Source organism: Rhinatrema bivittatum, chromosome 5, assembly GCF_901001135.1.
Source record: "Rhinatrema bivittatum chromosome 5, aRhiBiv1.1, whole genome shotgun sequence".
Lineage (NCBI taxonomy): Eukaryota > Metazoa > Chordata > Amphibia > Gymnophiona > Rhinatrematidae > Rhinatrema > Rhinatrema bivittatum.
This window is the reverse complement of record NC_042619.1, coordinates 120,616,256-120,636,970: the sequence shown is the minus strand read 5'-3', so window position 1 is coordinate 120,636,970 and position 20,715 is coordinate 120,616,256. Positions and strand designations below refer to the sequence as shown.

Genomic DNA, 20,715 nt, shown 5'->3' with positions numbered 1-20,715 from the left:
ACAATATATTCCATTCCTCTCAACTCTGCTTCCGTAAATATCTCAACACCGAGATCCTCCTTCTCTCTTTAACTGATCACCTCATCAGAGACATGGACCAAGGACACTGTTACATCCTTGCCCTGCTGGACATTTTGGCTGCCTTCGATACTATAAACCATAATCACCTCCTTTCCTGCCTATCTGACATTGGAATATCTGGCTCTGCACTTAAGTGGTTCACCTCCTACCTCGCCAACAGGCAATTCTCAGTTAAGATAGGCAATGCCGAATCAACTCACTACTCTCTCTCTCCCAGGGAGTCCCGCAAGGTTCCTCCCTATCCTCCACCCTATTCAATATCTATCTCACCCCCCTATGCCTGCTCTTATCAGATCTCGGCCTCAAATTCTACCTCTATGCTGATGACGTGCAAATCGTCATACCCGTTCGAGGCTCACTTTCTAATGCCCTTGAATTCTGGGGAAACTTCCTTTCAGCCATCAACACCCTACTCACAAACCTTCATCTAGCACTAAACACATCCAAAACTGAACTGCTCCTCATCTCTCAACATCTCCCCATTAAACCCCCTCTTGCTAATTATCCTGCCTACAAAACACTCCTCTCACAGCACTGCGCCAGAAACCTTGGGGTTCAGATTGACCGGCAATTGAACCTAAAAAAAACACATCAACTCAATCCTCAAGGAGGGTTTCTTCAAACTCAATGTCATGAAAAAACTGAAACCCCTACTTCACCCCAATGACTTCCATACAGTCATTCAGGCCACACTCTCATCCAAAATGGATTACTGTAACTCCCTATTCCTTGGATTACCTCACTCCTCCAAAAAACCCCTCCAAATGCTGCAGAACGCAGTAGCCAGAACTATCTCCAATGTACGTAAATACGACCACATCACTCCCATCTTGAAAGACCTCCACTGGCTCCCCGTCCCATCCCGTATCCTCTACAAAACCCTTACTACTATCCACAAAGCCATATACACTCACAATTCTAATTGGCTTGATGACCCATTCCGCCTCACTTGCCCTAATCGGCCTTAAACAAATGCTGGGGGATAGAGGATTAATAGATATTTGGTGCCTTCAAAACCCGACGAGCAGCAACTATACTTTTTTTTCCAAGGCCCATGCTTCATACTGTAGTCTAGATTATTTTTTGATTGATAAAGCTTTGGTGGCTGGGTCTGCTGATGAGGGTATAGGCACTATAACATGGTCGGACCATGCTCTTGTATGGTTTTCCTTGACTATTGCTCAATTGGGGAAAGGTAGGAAATTTTGGAGACTGAACGATAGTTTGTTAGACGATGTGCAGTATCAAAATCAGCTGAAGTCTGAAATTGAGGAATATTTTTTGGAAAATGCAGCTGGGAATTGCAATTCTCTTATTATGGGCATGCATGAAAGCAGTAGTCTGGGGTAAGTTGATGTCCAGGGCCACTTTTGTGAAGTGTGAGAGTTTAGAGTTATTACAAAATATTGCTAAATGGGAACTGGTGCATAAATGCACCTTAGCCTCTGAAATCTGGAATAAGCTGGAAAGAGCTAAGCAGGACTTAAGGGCCATGAAAAATGACAAGTTGGCACATCAGCTGGACTCAGCTAAGCAGGTGTGGTTTTTTGAATTCAGGAACAAACCAAGTCGATTATTAGCCAGGCATGTAAAGGAAAAGGTGACTCAAAATCATATTATTAAAATGAAAGATAAGGATGGATCCTTCATTTACAATACAGAGAGCATTAGCCAACCGTTTCTAAAATTTTATGAAGAGCTCTACTCTAATGAAAATGAGGTTGATGGGGAGGCACTGGATGCCTATCTTAGAGATTCCTTTTCCGGTGGTACAGGAAGAATGTCGGGGGTTATTAAATGATGATCATACAGCTGAAGAGAGATTACAGGTCATTTTGGAGTTGAGATAAATAAAGCTCTTGGGCTAGATGGCTTCATGGCCAAATTTTATAAAACGTTTCGATCCATTTTGGTGGGACCTATGGTTGAGATGTTTAACTCCTTAAGTAAAACTGGGGAACTTCTCTCTGTTGAGAATGCTGCTGGTATTACTGTTATAGCTGAGCCAGGGAAAGATGCGATGCTATGTGGATCGTATCGCCCTATATCCCTACTTAATGTAGACTTGAAGATTTTGGCTAAGGCTTTAGCTAATAGGCTAAGTGTAGTGGCACCTTGCCTGATACATGATGATCAGTCAGGATTCGTTCCTGGATGATTATTGTCCGATAATGTCCGCCGGGTTCTCAATTTAATGTGGTGGGCAAAGAAAACAAGATACCAGTAATATTATTGGCCTTGGATGCAGAAAAAGCTTTTGACCGTGTTAATTCGTCCTATTTATTCCGGGTGTTAAACTTAATCCCCAGCTGGAATTTTTCTATTTCATGGATCCGAGCATTATACTCTAGGCCCCAGGCCTGTATCAAAATTAATGGGGGCTATACCAAAAACTTTGAAGACCAGCGAGGTACTTGCCAAAGTTGCCCCCTATCACCTCTACTCTTTGCTCTCTCGTTAGAACCCTAGAGGAACGTATTCGAAGGGAGGAACAAATTCAGGGGATAAACATTGGAGGGTTAAGCTGTAAATGTCTCTTTTCGCTGATGATATTTTGTTTACTTTGGAAAGTCCTGTAGAATCTTTGAGTGGAATATTGCGAGAGATGCGGCATTTTGGAAAAGTAGCTGGTTTTAAGGTGAATGAGGACAAATCTGAGACTTTGACTACTTCTACGTCGGCAGACTGTATGCAAACCGTAGGCTCACACTTCCCTTTTAAAGATTGCTGTTGAATGGGTCAAATATCTGGGGATCCATATTGGATCAGAAGGGAATAATTTATTTCATATTAATTATGATGGATTAGCCCAAAATATTTTTAATGATGTGGAAAAGTGGGATTGACTGGGCCTGTCATGGATGGGCAAGATCAATGCAGTTAAAATGAATATCCTGCCGAGATTTAGTTATTTTTTTCAAACGCTCCCAATTGGGATACCGGACCATTTACCTCGAGCTTGGCAGAGAAAGATATTTAGTTTTATATGGAAAAGGAGACCGCCGAGGATATCAAAAAAGTACTTTACCTGACAAAAGTGCGAGGGGGTTTGGGAGTCCCCAATCTGAGATGGTATATTGTAGCTTCTCAGTTAAGGGCACTTATTGATTGGCATAGAGTGCAAGATGTAAAACCTTGGGTTGCAATAGAGAGGCACTGGGCAGGGCACTTTACCTTAGCAATGCGGACATGGTATAAGGGAGCCCCCCAGATACAAGATTTTTCTATCTATTCTCGCACAACTTTACAGATTTGGTGAAAGTGGAGATCAGCTTTAGTGGGGAATAGGTAATATTTCCACTCTACTTCATTTCTCTATTTGAAGGAGCTCCTTCTGGGAAATGATGTATCCTTCTGAAACTGGTGGGTAGCCTTAGGGGTGACTCAGATGGGGCAAATGTGGGAGGGAAGACAAACTTTATCTTCAGCAACACTTATGGAGAAATAGTCCCTGGAATGTCGGAACAGGTTTGCCTTACTTCACTTATTGCATTTTATACATCAAAAATCAATCTCTCAAGACCTCAGCAAGGGGAGAACGCTTTTTGAGGGGTACTGCGAGCGAGCAGACTAGCTGGATAACATATCTCTAAATTATATGGATTGTTAAATGTGGACTTGAAGGGCAAGCCTGCTCATATTTGTGCATGGGAGGAGAGGGATTTGGGCACCTCACTAGATGAAATAGAGTGGGATCAATGTTTTATAGCTGTGAAGAAGTGCTCTATTTCTGCGACCTTGCAAGAGATGGGGTATAAAATTCTCTTTAGATGGTATCTCACTTCATAAATTGTTTCCTATGAGACCTGAAGGTTGCTGACGGGATGTGGGAAGGTAGGAACGTTTTTACATATGTAGCGGGAGTGCTTACAAATGCAACAATTGTGGGAGGCTATTACTTTGCTATTCAAGGATATGTCTGGGAGACTGGTGTCACGAGAGCCAAAGTTATTTTTATTAGGTATCCCAGGGGAGTCTGAGTATATTGGAACAAATTGCTTATGCAAGTTTTGCTGGCCGCCAAAAGTGAAATTGCTTTTCAGTGGTGATTGCCGAAAGTGCCTAGTTTAGGATCCATAAAGCAGAGATTATATTGTGTGTTTATTCTGGAAAGATTAACAGCAAAAAGGTTGGGTTTGATGTCTAGATTTGGGAAAATATGGGATCCCCCTATCGAATGGTTATGAAATCAAGCATAAGGATCCAGGAATAAGGGTTATAGGTAGTTGGTATGTTTTTTGATGCCTCTCCCAATATTGTGATGTATGGGGGGTGAGTGGGTGGGACAGGGAGAGTGAGGTAAGACATGGGAGTGGGTGGGGAGGGGAGATAAATTTTACTGAAACACACACTGGGAGATATGCTAAATCCTTGTTACATGTAAACCAATATGTTGTCCAACAACAAATGTCGGTATAAAAAAACCCCTAAATAAATAAAATAAATAAATACATTTATGATGTATATTTTGCTTTATCGGAAAAACCATTGTATTTGTTGCTGATGCATGGTTAAAATGCACTTTTCTGATTTGTACCTATTAGAACCATGTTATGATATTGTGTGAATAAAGTATAAATGATTAAAAAAAAAAAAAAAAAAAAAGCAATCCTGAGTCAATATTCTGCCAGAAGGGTTGATTTTGACTGAGTCTGATCCCAGATAGCCTCCAGCAAGAAAATCACTGAGCTGATATGGTTTTCCTTCGTGGGACTGAGCGAGGAATTGAGCAGGGAGATGGACAAGCAAGGCCTGACAGTCCGCGATTCACTGGAGCTCAGAGGTGAGGCCGGATCAGTGCCGCTAGATTGAGTGGAACATGAGATGTCAACAAGTGCAGAATTTAGAATGGAACTGCAGAAAGACATAAAAAATAATAAGGAGGAATTAATGGAAATGATAGGCGACTTGTGGGAGGAAATGGTTGAGTTAGGGCAGCATGGATAGGAGAGTAATGCTCCTGGAATCGTACGCTGTGCTGATAGATAAGCTGAATCAGCGCTGTCAAAGCCAACAGAGTGACAGCTTAGCCTTATCAGAGGAAATGGAAGATTTGGAAAATCGTTCCAGGCGTTGTAATCTTCATTTTAGAGAACTTCCCGAGTTGGAAACATATATCGATTGCAAAACAACTATCATCAAGCTCTGCACAACTATATTAGAGTCTGCAGGAACACCAGAGGAAACCAGGCTGATGCAAGTTCGCATAGATAGAGCTCACATGGCACTGGGGCCTAAAATTGGAAACAAGCCTTAGGGATATCATAGTTTGCATCCACTCCTATGAGGTAAAAGAGCAGATTTTTAATATTACAAGAAAAAAGTTTTTATGGGACTGGGAACAACATCAAATTGTTATCCTGGCGGACTTATCATCCATTACATTATGCAAGTTGTTTGAATTTCAAGGAATTACTACCATGCTGCATAGAGGAAATATCTAGTGTAGATGACTGTATCCATTTGGAATCGCCTGGATGTCACTTCTGCAATGGCTTCCTCTGGACCCTCCTCACGATCTGTGATGAATATCCACATTGGCAAAGGATCGAGAAAGGAGATAGGAGGCTGAGGTGCCACTCTGGAGGGCCCACTTCATCTAAGGGTGCAGCACCTTGACTTGCTCCAAACGTGTAGGGATGCTGTTTCCTAAGATTAAGATGGAGAAGAAATTTCTTCTAAAAGCTCTAAAATATCTAAGGTACCTTGAAACTAGGAGTTTGGACTTCAAAATGTTCTTATATTGCTGTGTTTAGATTGCTGTTAAATATATGTTTCACTTTCTGAATTAATACATGGGTTCTCTGTGGGTAGGGGAGAGCTCTGGGGTCTATTAGTTTAATCTCCACACAATAAGAGCTGCCAGTAGTATGTGCAGATACATTTCAAGGCTATGAAGATGGGGGAGAGGTAAAAGTGGGGGGAGGAAGGAAGGGGACAGGATGGTTTTAATGAATGATTATCCTGGGGGAACAGAGAGGTTAGAAGAATCAAAAGGGATATAAGAGAAGTGCAATTCTCGCTTTCTATATTTTTGGGAAGGTACTAGGTCCATAAGCTGGGGTATTTTCAAGTTTTAAACACTAGGATGGAATGTTTTTTTTAGGATGATAAAAACACCTGGGGAATTCTCTTTGGAGTCAAGGTGGGGGCGATTGTCCAGCTGGACCAGACATTCATTAGGCATATTTCCTTAATAGCTACTTTTCATATATTATCTATTAATGTGAAGGGCCTGAACTCACCCCAAAAGAGACAACTGTTATGCAAGGAATTGGAGGGACTTAAAGCTACCATTGCATTTGTGCAAGAAACCCATTTAAAGTGTAGATATGAACACTTAATGCGCTCTCACAAATTCTTTCAATGTTTCTTTGCTTCTAGTTCACATAAGACCAAATATAAGGGAGTAGGGATTTTGATTTCTAAAGAGCTTACTTTTGAATATAAAAATTGTATCAGAGATATATTCTACAAATATCAATAAGTAGGTTGTCTTAATCCTTTGTTAATATATATATCCCAAATAAAGACCAGGGAGATTTTTTTGACAAACTGCACCAAGTTCTTTCTGTTTATTGCGAAGGGAATATTATTCTTGGGGGAGATTTCAATCTAGCGGGAGTGCCTGAGGTGGACACAACTCAGGGTACAGCCCATGCAACTAAACCACATAGAGTCAAGCTGTCCCATTTAATAGAGGATTGGGACTAGATCGATATTTGGAGATCACAATACCTATTCTAGAATTGACTGTTTTTTTGTGGATAAAGAGTTAGGAGGATTTATTAAACAGATATAGAAGCCATTACTTGGTTTGATCATTCACCAGTTTGGATTGGTGTATTATTTTCTAATTATGATGCAGGACACAAATTCTGGAGACTTAACGAATCTTTGTTGTCAGATGAGGACTTTAATGCCAATTTGGTGGAAAACATTAAGGAATTCTTGGTAATTAATAATGGTGAAGTGTCTCTGGTGGTGGTGGGACTGTCTGAAAGCCTATGTTAGGGGACAGTTGATATCCAGGGCTTCCCACCTGAAAAATAAAGAAAGATAAAGATAAAACAGAATTGTGAATTAAATTAAAAGCCTTAGAACAGAAACACCTTATCAACAGGTCCAAACAGACTTTAGCTCTATTGAATAAGGCCAGGAAAGAATTTAAGGTGTTAGAACTAAGTTCAATAGCTCACCAACTGGATATTGTTAAACAATATTTTGAGGGGGGTGATAAAGCTGGGAGACTGCTAGCCTGCAAATTCAAACAGATCTTGACCCAAAACAATATCCTGAAAATCAAGAATGGGGAAGGAAAATTACTGACCACTAACAAAGACATCCAGAAGAGACGTCTTGATTTTTATGGGGACTTATATAAAGTTATAAGGGTAGAATTGGTGGAAGATTATTTCAAGGGTACACCGTTGCCACTTTTAACAGTTGAAATGAGATAATGGCTGGATGATGAAATTTCAAGCACAGAAATAAACTCCACAATTCCAAACCTTAAAATGAGTAAATCACCAGGACCAGATGGACTGACGGCCTCAGATAATGTGAGAAAAATTGTCAATATCATGTGTAGGGCACAGAAGGAGGCCTTCAACATGGTGCATTGGCCCTTTCTTTTCGGTACCATGGAAAAAATGGGTTTTGGGAAGTATTTCATGACTTGGTTATAAAAATTGTATCATAAACCTCATGCATGTATTAAGGTGAATGGGGGTTATTCTAACAATTTTCAGGTAGATAGGGGGGCACACCAGGGATGCCCCTATCCCTTCTATTGTTTGCCATTTGCTTAGAACCACTGGCCATTACAATACAAAGAAATTTACAAATAAGAGGTTTCCTCCTAGGAAAAGATGAATACAAATTATCGCTATTTGCGGATGACATTTTGTTTACTTTGACAGATCCAAAGGAAATGGGAAATTTTAGCAGGGTTTCAGGGTTTAAAATTAATTGGGATAAATCGGAAATACTAAATATCTTCTGACCTTGTACTCTGGAACAGATTTTAAAACCAAAATATTCGTTTAAATGGGCCTCTCAAAAAATCAAGTGTCTAGGGATTTTTATTGGAAAGAAGGTAAAGGATTTGTTTAATTATTCTCCTTTAATACAAATATTTGGAAAAGTGGGAGCATCTATCTTTCTCATGGCTGGGTAGGATTGCTGTGATAAAAATGAACATTCTCCCCAGGCTGGGATACTTTTTTCAAATCTTGCCAATCAGTATCTCGAGTGCTGTATTGAAGACCTGGCAGAAAAAGATCTTTGATTTTATTTGGAGAAAAATGCCTCCAAGGGTGAACAAAATAGTAATGTATCAATCTAAATCTCATGGTGGCCTCAGTGTGCACAATCTATGTTGGTACTATGTGTCAGTTCAGTTACGTGAACAGTAGGTTGGCATAAAATGAGACACCAAACATTGGGTGTCCATGGAGCAATTTTGAGTGGGAACTATGCTCCTTTCAGCATTATTATGGCAACCTCCACGGATTTGGCGCTTATGCTCAGAATTGGCCCCAAGCATTCGAAATACATTAAACATTTGGAGGAAGTGGTGCATGAGGTTAGTGGGCAAAAGAGATTATTTTTATTCAATTGCTTCATTTCATAATACAATATTTCCCCCTTGTCTGTCCTTGAGGGCTTTTATTGCTTCGAAAACAGCCAGAGTAAAGCGCTTGGAACACATTTGGGATCCAGGTGCATGGTATCTTTTGAGATGCTAAAATCAAGGCACAAATTGGCCAAGGAGGAATTTCTTTCATATTTGCAAATACAAAAGTTTTAGAAAAGGGGAGGGTTTGATGCTCACTTTTCTTTGGGGAGGTCATTGATGGACGATATATGTATGCAAACTGACAAAATAAAAGGGGTGATTTCCAAGCATTACATGGTCTTAAATAAGGACATAGATGATACTCCAGCTCGCATTAAAGCTTGGGAAAGAGATCTGGGTCAAAGTCTATCAGAGGAAGAGTGGAGTTTATCCTTTACAAGGATCAGTAAATCTTCTATTGCAACAGCTTTAATCAAGAATAGTTATAAACTTCTCTTTAGGTACGCACCTCGCCTATGCTACCTGTAAATAACCCACGTTAAATGTTATCCGTTAAAGTTACTATTTGATTGTTATTATATCTTGTTGTTAAAAATGTAAACTGGAGTGAAGGCCTTCACCAATACTTCGGTATATAAAAACCTATAAATAAATAAATAAAATATTTGACTCCAGAAAAACTGCATAAAATGTACCCAAATTAGATGATAAATGCTGGCGGGGTTGTTTACAAGTAAGAACATTTTTCCATATTTGGTGGGAGTGTGGAATTATTAAAAAGTTTTGGAATGGAGTGGCCTTCTTGATTACATAGAAACATAGAAAATGTCGGCAGAAAAAGACCAAAAGGCCCATCCAGTTTGCTCAGCAATCTTATTTTGCATTGGATCCACAGACCTTTAGTCCAGGCCCATTTGTTTGTCCTTGGGTTCCAATTCCCACCCCACTGTTCTGTTGAAACAGATAGTATTGCCAGGATGTTGGAAGGCAGGCAGTAGAGTTACTAGGAGAATGGCAGAATTGCCAGCTACTTAGAAATATTATTACTAACACTCTGCCTGCTATTCTCTCAAGGAACTCTGGCCCTTTCCTCCCTTTTGCCCCAGCATTTCAAATCACCAAACTGGCCAGACTTCGTAGGGGAACTCCCTCTCCTTGGTCTTCTTGGTTATTTCACCTGCACCATGCCTTGGAGCAGGGGTGCCACTGTTGAGGATCTTAGAGATTCTAGCTCTTCCACTGACAGTTTTGTTCAACTTTACAGACATGACTGATTTGAGCAGATTTCATTTAGCTTAACAGAATTAGACAAAGGACGGAAGCTGGTAATTAAGCAGAGTTGCTTACCTGTAATAGGTGTTCTAAGGACATCAGGACTTTGGCACTGATTTCAAGTGAGCCACCGATACTGCCATGGCTTGGATAGAATGAGCCAGTTTCAAGCTCGCCTGGCCATAACAGAAGGAGATGCAAATTTTGAGCTAATGAGATTATAATCAGTTTGGCAACTGTGATCCTCAACTTGTTTGCATCAAAACAAACAAAACATTGGGTGGACTTTCTATGGACTTCAGTTCACTCCAGGTAGAAGGCCAAGGCTCTCTTGTAATCCAAACTGTACAATGCTTGTTAACCTTGGTGAACATGAGGCTGGGAAAAAATGTTAGAAGAGCAACTGACTGGTTAAGATGGCATTCAGACATCATCCTTAGGCATGAACTTAGTATGGGTGTGCAGGCTCATCCTTTTATTGTAAAACTTGGTATAAGATAGATAAGTTAATAAAACCTTAAGCTCACTGACCCTGCATACACAAGTGACAGATACCAAAAATATGACTTTCTAGGTCAGGTACCTCAGGTCTCAAGAATGCAGTGGCTCAAAAGGAGCTTTCATCAAAACCACATTGAGGCCCCAGGACACAACAGGAGATCTGATGGGAGTCTTCAAATGAAGCAGACGCTGCATGACATGTAAAACTAAGGGCTGCACAGAGATGGGTTTACCTTCTATATTGTAATGGTATGTGCCAATCGCACTAAGGTGGACCCTCACCAACGTGGTTTTGAGACCAGCTTCAGACAGATGTAGACTAATCAAGCAGTTTTTCTGTGAAGCAGGAAAAGAACTAGGGCCTTTTGCTCACACAACCGATTACTGATATAGTAAAAGAACTGGTGACACTAAATCCGAGAAGTGTATTGTTTAAATATTCCAGATGAAAATCATAGTCAACCCTCACAATTGTTAAAGCAATAAATATACCTGGTAGCACATTGTGAAGTTGCATACTATTGGAAGCAGATAAGTGTCCCTAAATTGAAAGCGGTTGGAAAAAGTACAGAGAATGTGTAAACTGACAGCCCATAAACATCATAAAATGTAGAAGTTTCAAGAGGTTTGGGGAATATATCATTCATGGAAAGAGTCTTCGGGGAATAAATTCTTCCACTAAACTCACAAAATTAGATTCATCTTGGGAGACACTGTTTATTAGCATAGATCTTATTTGTGGTCCTATATTCGAGGCTGGGTAACTTAAGGTTATGTGCTATTTAAAACTGATAAGCAGCGCCGAACATGTTATAGTATACCTCATCCTTTGGAGATTCCTGAGAGTTTATCTTATAAAGAGAATGTACTGGGAAAAGTAATGTTGTTCCTGTTACATTATGGAATGATTATTTCATTATGATATTCTTCTACCTGTGTTACTGCATAGATAAGAGAGGGGTGGGAGGGAGAGAGAGAGGAAAGGTTGGGTCTTGGGATTCTCTTAGAGTTAGATTTAAAGTCTCTTGTATATTAAGTTTTTGTATCTTGGCATTGCTGTACAATGTATAAGGCGGGGGATTTCCTGCCTTTCTTTATCTTTTGTTATTAAAAATACAATAAAAAATTGTTGATTAAAAAAAGCTTAGGCTAATTGGGTTATAGTATCCATTTTGTAAAAGATCAACCAGTTTTCTTTGTTTCTTATTTTCACATTTATATTACCCTAATTAAACTTTCAGCAGTTGTTGGTGCTTTTGGTAATAACATATCTTGTTGAAAATTCAGAAAAGGAGATACCTCCAGAGGAAAAAGTATCTGGAACATGTGATGAATGGGCAATATCAGATGATGAAAGTGATATCGATGGATCCATATGCCATACAAGCAAACCCAAAGTAGAAACAGAGGGGCAAACTGATAAAGCTCCTCTTTATAAAGCAAGTGAGGATTCTTCAGTGTCTAGATCTGAAGCTGAAACGAATTTTCAGAGGAGCTCAACTAATGAAGAACACATTTATTTACTGGATGCAACAAAAGAAGGGAATGTGGGACGTTTTCTTAACGTAAGTATGAATGTTATTCTGTATGAATCACAACTGGCTTACTTTTACTTATTCTATAAATTGTTGTCTGTCTATCACTCTTCCATAAAAGGAGATAAACATCATGAAGTCTCTCACTGACCAATCAGTTTTTGAACTGGTTGCTAAACTGCTAGGCATCCACATTGCCAGCCAGTGGCTCAAAACCCAAGTTTTACTTCTCTTCAAGTTGCTGAAAGGAGCTTCCCCCACACAAACATACAGGCATATTGGAGCAGAGGCTGGGAGCTGCTGATGGAGGGAACTGAGGCTTGGATGGTGAGGGGTGTGGCTGTTGACCCATTCTGCTAAGAGGAATAAGCTGCTGAAGGGAGAGATTGAACAGATATGGGAAAGGGAAGGGAATTGAGGCTGGAGGGATGACAAAAGTCAAGGGGGGAGGGGGGGTTGCTGAGGAGATGCTGAGGAGAATGATTGTGACCTAGTGGAGAATGGGACATGGAGGAAAGGGTGGATCAAGCAAGGGAGGGGAGAAAGGACTGGGGATTGAGTGGGGGGGGGATCGAGGGAAGAGATGGGAGTGGGAATTGAGCAGATACACCACACACACATATGGTGTAAAGAATGCCTTTAGAAAGTTTGTGTACTCCCTGGAATACTCCTTTGCAGTCTTGAAAGAAAATAGACTGTCTACTACACTGCAATTTTCAAACTTTCAAATCCTGTCATTTACAATGCACTTTTTTTTTCTAGTAAAGTAATAGGTGTCATAAATAAAACATTTTACTGCTAAAGTAAAAAAAAAAAAATATGTATATGTTGTGAAGAAATTAGATGATTATAGGGTGCTAGTTTCAAAGCCCGCAGGCAGCTTGCAGGTCCACAAACACATTTAACTCATGAGACCTGCAAGCTACTTCTCAAAGGGAAATTCCCCATAAAGTTTCCCCTTGAAAATGAGGGATCAGCAGGGACCATGGGTCCTTTTGTACCATGTACTTTATAGCAAGTGCAACGTATGTACGGTGAAGCACATGCAAAAATTTCAAAAGAAAATCCCCTCCTATACATTCCCATTCATCTAGCGTGACCTGAATTACATGCACCATTTTGCAGCGTGTGTACTTTGACCCACACTAAGCGGGAACAACTTTCAAACAGCCCCATCTAGCCACAGCAATCCGTTTTAAGGCGGCAAGACCATTTCAGACTCTCTCAGAGAACAACTTTCTAAAGTCGTTTACCTGATTAACGTGACTGTCTGAAAATTGCCCCCTCTCATCCCTGCCAAAAGTACACCCGGGAGTTCCATAGCGCACGTACTACTAGCTGGATTGAGGGGAGGCAATCCTGAGGGCACGTTTTGGGCAGTGTGGGAAAATAACACACGCATGGTTTGTATTTTCAAATCTGTGTGCCTTATTTTCCACATGAATTTTACCTGCAGAAAAACCAGTTACAGAGTACCCACAGCAGTTGGAAATGAGGTACAAAATTGTCTCTGCTGATTTAGCACCTAAGCAAACAGTTTGAACATTTTTTCCCCTGGCGTTTTAGCCTGGCAAAAGATAATAATTGATGAATGTTATTAGTGGGTTAAGTTGTAATCACTGCTTTTCTTTACACAGCATAGCTGTTGCCCAAATCTTTTTGTACAGAATGTTTTTGTGGACACTCACAACAGAAGCTTTCCTTGGGTGGCATTCTTCACTAACAGGTTGGACTTGTTTTATTTCATTTTCATTTTTACCGCATGACGCTAATGAAACTTAGTCTATAAAATAGAAGATCTCCTTACTACTGTGAATAGTGTAGTGCAGAGTTTATAACATTTAGCTATGAAACTTGAAGAAGCCAAGTCCTGCTCCCCAGCAGTATGCACCTTAAAGCTTGTTTCTCCACCAAATTACTTCCCTTTGCACTGCACAGACAAGATGGTGCGGAGGGTGGGCAGAAAGGCTGTGGTGGTTTGAAAAGTTTTGTTTTTTTGGGTTGGCTTTTTTTTTTTAAAGTTCCCCTGTTTTGCTTTCTTCAACTGATTTATATATATTTTAGAACAATCCTTCAGGCAATAGTTTTCTCAAAGATAGATTATTGCAATTCTATCTTACTAGGTCTCCCTTCCTCCTATACCAAACCGCTTCAGATGGTACAAAATGCGGCAGCACGAATATTAACAAACACCAGGAGGAGAGATCACATCTCCCCAATTCTAAAAAGCTTTCATTGGCTGCCAGTTCACTTCAGAATCCTCTACAAATCTATCCGTTATTTACAAAATCATACATCAACATACTACCTTTGACCTGCAAATACCTCTCCTCTTACACAACTCTTCCAGACCTACCAGAGACGCATACAGAGGATCTCTCCAGGTTCCTCCAACCAAAGCCACTAGACATATTACCTTGAGGGATCGGGCCCTCTCTACAGCTGGTCCCCCATTATGGAATTCCATCCCCCCCGATCTAACACAGGAGCCCTGCCTCCCAACCTTCAGAAAGAGACTTAAGACCTGGCTCTTTAAACAAGCTTTCCCGGACTCCAACTAATGTCCCACAACTTCAAGTTCTATCCCACAACTTCAAGTTCTATAACACAGCCAGCTCAATTTTCAGTGCGTTGTAAATATTTTAAATGCTATTAACCTTTTCTTTATTTCCCTCCTCTCCCAGTTAAAGCATCCTTGTTTTTTGTAACTGCTTTCTTCCGCACTATAGTTCCTGTTTGTACTTTTTATGCACCACTGTTTTACTGTAAACCAGCATGATGTGATTTTTATCATGAATGCCGGTATATAAAAACCTTAAATAAATAAATAAATAAATTTGGATGATTAGAGATGACATCTGAGGCAGAATTAACCCCAGTACGTTAGGGGGATACTTTTTTTTTTATTTAAATAGCGTGCAGTAAGCACTGATGGGACTAGGGGATACACCATGATACTAACAAGTGGAAGTTTTCAAACAAATTAAAGAAACACATTTTTTTTTCACTTAACACACAATTTAGTTGTGGAATTTGTTGCCAGAGGGATGTGGTCAAGACATTTAGATTATCTTGATTTGAAGAAAACGCTGGGACTTCTGTAATATTGTAGCAGTTAGACGCACAAGGTTTTAGTGAAAAATGCTGTACCTTATGAGTAATGTTAGAAGACCACCCTATTAATACCAATCCATTCATTTAAAACTGAATCGCTGTTGGTGGCTCATGCAGAGGACTTGGGTTCAATCTTTAGGTCAGGACTCGGCTCCCCGGGCCATTATTCACAGCTCCCTCTCTAATTCTCTTTTATGGGGGGGGCTCTGACAGACAAAAAATTTATAAGAATTGCAGCTTAAAAAACACAAACAAAAGCAGAAAGTAATAGTTGAGTCAAGGCATATGGTTCCTCCTGTGTGGGTTTTAGTGGTTTCAACTAAATGTTGTCATCTTCTGACTTTTGATCCCAGTCTTGGCACTTTTAAACTGAAGTGCTGAGACAATTCAGAGAGTCAGTTGTACCCACTGCTTTTGAATAATGTACTTTGATTTTACCTGTGTAAGCACTAAGAATTCATTAATTTGCACAATTTATCTTTTTCAGACACATTAAAGCTGGAACAGAGCTTACTTGGGATTATGCGTATGAAGTTGGAAGCTTGCCTGAAAATGAAATTCCGTGTTTGTGTGGGGTTCAGAAGTGCAGAAAAAAGATAATATAGCAGTTATCCTGTCACCTGTGCTTAACAAAGGAACGGACCATTCAGAGAGCAGCCAAATGAACGAAGCCTACAGAGGGGCTCTTCCCTGGCTTGTATAACTCATCCCTTAGAAACAACATTTCAGAGGTGCTGAGTAGTTTCCCTTTGAAATACAGTGTATCAGACATTTCGATCTTATAGATGCTAAACTAAAATGAACTATTCTGTACTGCAGTTTTGAAACTTAAATATAGATGTTATTTTTTTTACTTTGACAAAGAAGTGGAAATTTGCATTCCATGTAAAGAGTATGCAGGGCAGAAATGTTTATATATTTTTGTGTGAAATGGAGTACTTAGGGGTCAATTTTCAAAGGTTTTAGGCTCCGTTTGGAGTTAGGCTTCTAAATTTGCCCTTTTGAAACTTTATCTGGGCTGAGTCCCAAAATTTAGGCTCCTAGTTTCATTAGGGTCCTAAATTTAGGAGTCTAAAAAGTGCTGTGGTTACAGAGGCGGAGTTAGATTGAGGAAACAACATTAGGAGCTTAGCACTGATTTTCAGAACTAGGCATCTAATTTAGGAGCCTAAATCTAGGCAAATGAATACCTGCCCAAAATTTAGGATTTTTAATTTTTAGGCCCCTAAATTTATATGACTTTTCAACTGCAAACTTGAGCCCCTAAATTCAGCTGAAAATAGGAACATAACTTACCCCTAGATTCATCATTCCGCTATAATTATAATGAACTGTGAAAAAAAGGGGCGATAGCAGGCAGCAGCATTGCAGCAGTGCATTTTTACCTGCCGCAGTTGCGGCCACGCTGCACACTATCGCCCCCGTAGCACCAATGAAATAGCTGTAGCTATTTCCAGCGCTTCTGAAGATAATGTGCAATACATTATCGCCCGCAGCGCTACAGGCCCCTAATTTACCTAAACCCACCCAAACTCCTCCCCTTTCCCTAATTTACATTTTCAAATCGCGATGCGGTATGTATCACATGCATTAGGGCGATATTGCATGCGATAACAGTCCATCGCAATTTGATGAATGACTCTCTTAGAGACCTAACTTGAGAGCCTAAATTTAGGAGTTCAATTTTTTGGGTTGTTTTTTTTTTTTTTTAGAATATTTGCCTCTTTGTCTCAACCACTAGGATCAAATACCTTTTTTAAAACATAATTTTCTGAATTCCTTGACTGCTACAAAAGACGCAAAGATAGGCATTTATGAATAAAGCAGTGCTCCATTGTAGAGTTGTTTTGGTTTTTACTGTTGTGCCCAATGCTGTACAAAAATATAAATACATAATAAAATGCATGTTTGGTACTTTTTCTCGCTTTCACTTTCTTTCTTAATAAAATGAGGACAGCAAGAGTTCTGCAGCTTTGAAGCATGCTCCTCCAAAATAATTGTACATTTTCTGTTTGAACAGTGGAGGAACAATCTGCTGTTTTCTTTTCTTGTGCCTCTCCAGCTGTTGAACTGATTTCGTAAAATGGAGTTTCTTTGCTAAACAATTATTTTAAAAGTTTTCTCTCTCCAGCAAGCCTCCATTTACTGAGCTGAGGTGGTAAGAGCAATAGGGGAAAGTCAGAGATTGGCTGAGGTCTATGGCAATTGCAACAAGATTGGGCAGACTAGATGGTCCTTATCTACTGGCATATTCTGCATTTCTTTGTAAATAATGTGTGATCAACTTGATCAGTCTGTAATCTGAGGCTACTGTAGAGTTAATCCTCCTAAATCTAGATTTTGTTCTCTACATCACTGTTTACAATGGCTGCTGCAAGGCTCTGAGCAAAAAAATTGCCCTAGTGAGTCCCAGAATCTGTTAGTCTTCCAAATGTTGGCACAATTTTCTACAGTTTCTCTATATTTGCACAAACAGGTCAGGCATTTATTTATCTATTTGTCTTTTAATCAATCGCTTTACTGTTTTAAAAAAGCTCAAAGCTAGAAATAAGCTAGGAACAGTGTATACCTAAATAAAAAGGTTGAAAAGTTCAGTTAATCACTTTGGAAAGGTGTTGAGGTAGTGTGATTGGGTTTGAATAGGTACCAACATTTGTTAATCAAGAGAGCAGTGAGTCACTCTGGCTGACTTACTGAAGTTAGACTGTTTCGTACCATTTTAAAAATGTTTTTTACATGTGGACCCAAGCCTCTCAGCACTTTGAAGGCCATTGTTAAACACTTTAATTTACATCATGCCACCACTGGTAACTAATGTAAATGCAAAAAAAAAGCAGTGTGCCTGAAGTTCTTTGTGAGCTGGGTTGCTGTATTTTGAATTATCTGTAACTTATGAGTCATCTTACTAGGTAACCCTAGATATATTGCATTGCAGTAATCTATGTGGGAAAGAACCAATGCATTAAGTACTGTACATAGTGGGGCGGATTTTAAGAGCCCTGCTCGCCGGTGCGCCTATTTTACATAGGCCTACCGGCGCGCGCAGAGCCCCGGGACTCGCGTAAGTCCCGGGGTTTTCTGAGGGGGGCGTGTCGGGGGGCGGGCCCGGTCGGCGCGGCGTTTTGGGGGTGTGTCGGCAGCGTTTTGGGGGCGGGCCCGGGGGCGTGGTTACGGGCCGGGTGGTCCGGGGGCGTGGCCGCGCCCTCCGTACCCGCCCCCAGGTCGCATCCCGGCACGCAAGCGGCCCGCTGGCACGCGGGGATTTACGTCTCCCTCCGGGAGGCGTAAATCCCCCAACAAAGGTAAGGGGGGGGTTTAGACAGGGCCGGGCGGGTGGGTTAGGTAGGGGAAGTGAGGGGAGGGCAAAAGAAAGTTCCCTCTGAGGCCGCTCCGATCTCGGAGCGGCCTCTGAGGGAACGGGGGTAGGCTGCGCGGCTTGGCGTGCGCCGGCTATACGGAATCGATAGCCTTGCGCTCGCCGATCCAGGATTTTAGCGGCTACGCACGTATCTACTAAAATCCCGCGTACTTTTGCTTGCGCCTGATGCGCCAGCAAAAGTACGCCAAATCGCGCGGTTTGAAAATCTACCCCAGTGCTTGTAATTCCAATTATCATCTTCACCGGCACAAGCATAACTGTTCACAGATTCTTGTGCTTTCAGAAATGGTCCAAATGTCTTTTTACCTCACAGGCTTTAAGCACAGTTTTCTACAGCCTCTCTGCTCTCCCACAAAACAGTCCAAACAGTCCAGCTTTTCACAATCTGTAAGCATTTTACTGTGTACCTTCATACGTATTGTACTTTCCAGTACTTTGGTCCAGCATCTCTCCTCTGCACTTTTCTGTTATCCCAGACAAGGCTCTTCCTATCCTTTTCCTGTCCCATACAAAATACTTCTTTGTTATAATCTGGAGGAGTTCCATCCCACACTCCTTAGCACTCCACCCCTCAGGGCCCTGTAATAGTCTTTCATTCAAAAGGCCCCCTGAATCCCTCCACAGCAACATTCACCCCCTAGGGTTTATCTGGTCATGATATGCCTGATTACTGTTCAGTGGACTTTTCCTTGCTATTTGTACATTTTTGCAAGGTCAAGCCAAGTCACAAACCCCAAACCATTTTTAACTTGCTTTCTTTTTCCCCATTGGGAAAAAGTGGAAGGTGGAAGCTTCCAGTGGGACCAGCCTTGTACCATTTTTTTTTTTAAGAAAATTACCATAGCACAGCTTAACACCAGGAAAAAAGGTGTAGTTATTTCTGGCGTTAAAAGCATGCGATAATGCCCCGTCATTTTCATTAATCCCTCCCAAACCCCTCCCCAGTCCCGCCCCTTTGAAAAATATGCATTTGCGCCATGCGCTGCTATAACTATCGCGTGTGTTAAAGCTATAACGCACTTTAAAGCTATAACGCATTTTGATGAATAACCCTGCAACTGTTGAACTACTGTGAGCATATTGGTTATTGCTGGGGGAGAAGGATATATATACGAAAAACATGTGGCACCCCCCTGGGTTGGCCAGTAGATGGCCCTTTGTCCCTGCTTAGAACCCTTACATCTATGAGCCTTCCATCTCTCTTTGCCCCTCCCAACCTGAAGGACTTAGATTGGATGCCTCATTCGATTTAGCCCAGCAATTTAATGTTTTGTGAGGTCAGTTTTAGAAAGTCTCTTTTAACAGTGAAGATGTCTTTTGTTAATTCTCTGGTGAAGCCTCCCAGCTTCATCATGGACCTTAAGTTTGAGTAGATCCTTCATTATACACTCCCTGCCAGGGGGTCCCTCTTCCATTTGTTCAGAGAGATAAGTTTTGAGCCAGAATTCCCTTTGGGGCTCTTAATTCAGAGGACTGAAGACCTATGAGCTCCACTCTACTCCCTATGTGAGCAAGGCCGGTGATGGCTCTTGCTGATAAGAGTTTTTGATAGCTGAAGATGTGTCCAGTTTTCCTTAAAGAATGTATTTTGGACAATTGTTTTGTTGGGAGGGGTTTTTTTTTTTACTCTCTTCTCCCCATGGGTTTGAGAGATGGGATAACCTGATCCCTTTCTTTCTGACTTTTCCTGCAAGAGAAGTCCTCCCGTAACAAAATCTAAGGAGAATGATTCAAGACAGGGAGACTCCACCCGGATCTCGCCTCATGGGACCCCAGGACAGGCTGGGTATTCCAAGAATGAGATGGATTCAGCTAGGACTCTTTTTTTCTGTGTATGACCCATATTTACTATGGAGTGGGTAAGAAAATTATTTAGATGGCACTACTGCAGAAATTATATTCATTGGTATCATAAGGGTTTTAGCAAGTCCATTCACAAATGATATCCATAAATGATGGGGTCCCAAATAAATGTGGTTACCTGGAACATAGCAGGTCTAGGCACGCCCATCAAAAGGGAAAAGGTCTTGTTGCATATACAAAAAGTGAAAGGTAATATTGCTTTCCTGCAGGAAACACGTTTGTCAATAAAGAACACATGAAGCTTAAGAAATGCTGGATTGGTCAAGTATTTGCATCTCCTGGTTCATCCAAAATCTATTGCATTCACGGAGAACAAAATAATTATAGATGAAGATGATAGTTATAGGAGTTCTGTTTGGGAAGCCCACCATTCTGTTTGCTGAATATAG

At 40.8% G+C, this 20,715-nt stretch overlaps 1 protein-coding gene across 5 annotated transcripts in view; it reads left to right on the top strand.

The window, feature by feature from the left end:
• The window catches only part of SETDB2 (SET domain bifurcated histone lysine methyltransferase 2), a 187,417-nt gene extending 170,414 nt beyond the window's left edge, over positions 1-17,003 (top strand). For all 5 annotated transcript variants that reach the window (XM_029602852.1, XM_029602850.1, XM_029602853.1 and 2 more), the window contains 3 exons: positions 11,723-12,000; positions 13,608-13,696; positions 15,572-17,003. In XM_029602852.1, coding sequence (XP_029458712.1) covers positions 11,723-12,000; positions 13,608-13,696; positions 15,572-15,689 — 485 coding nt within the window. In that variant the 3' untranslated portion in view covers positions 15,690-17,003. The remainder of the gene's footprint in view (positions 1-11,722; positions 12,001-13,607; positions 13,697-15,571) is intronic.
• Positions 17,004-20,715: the final 3,712 nt, after the last annotated feature.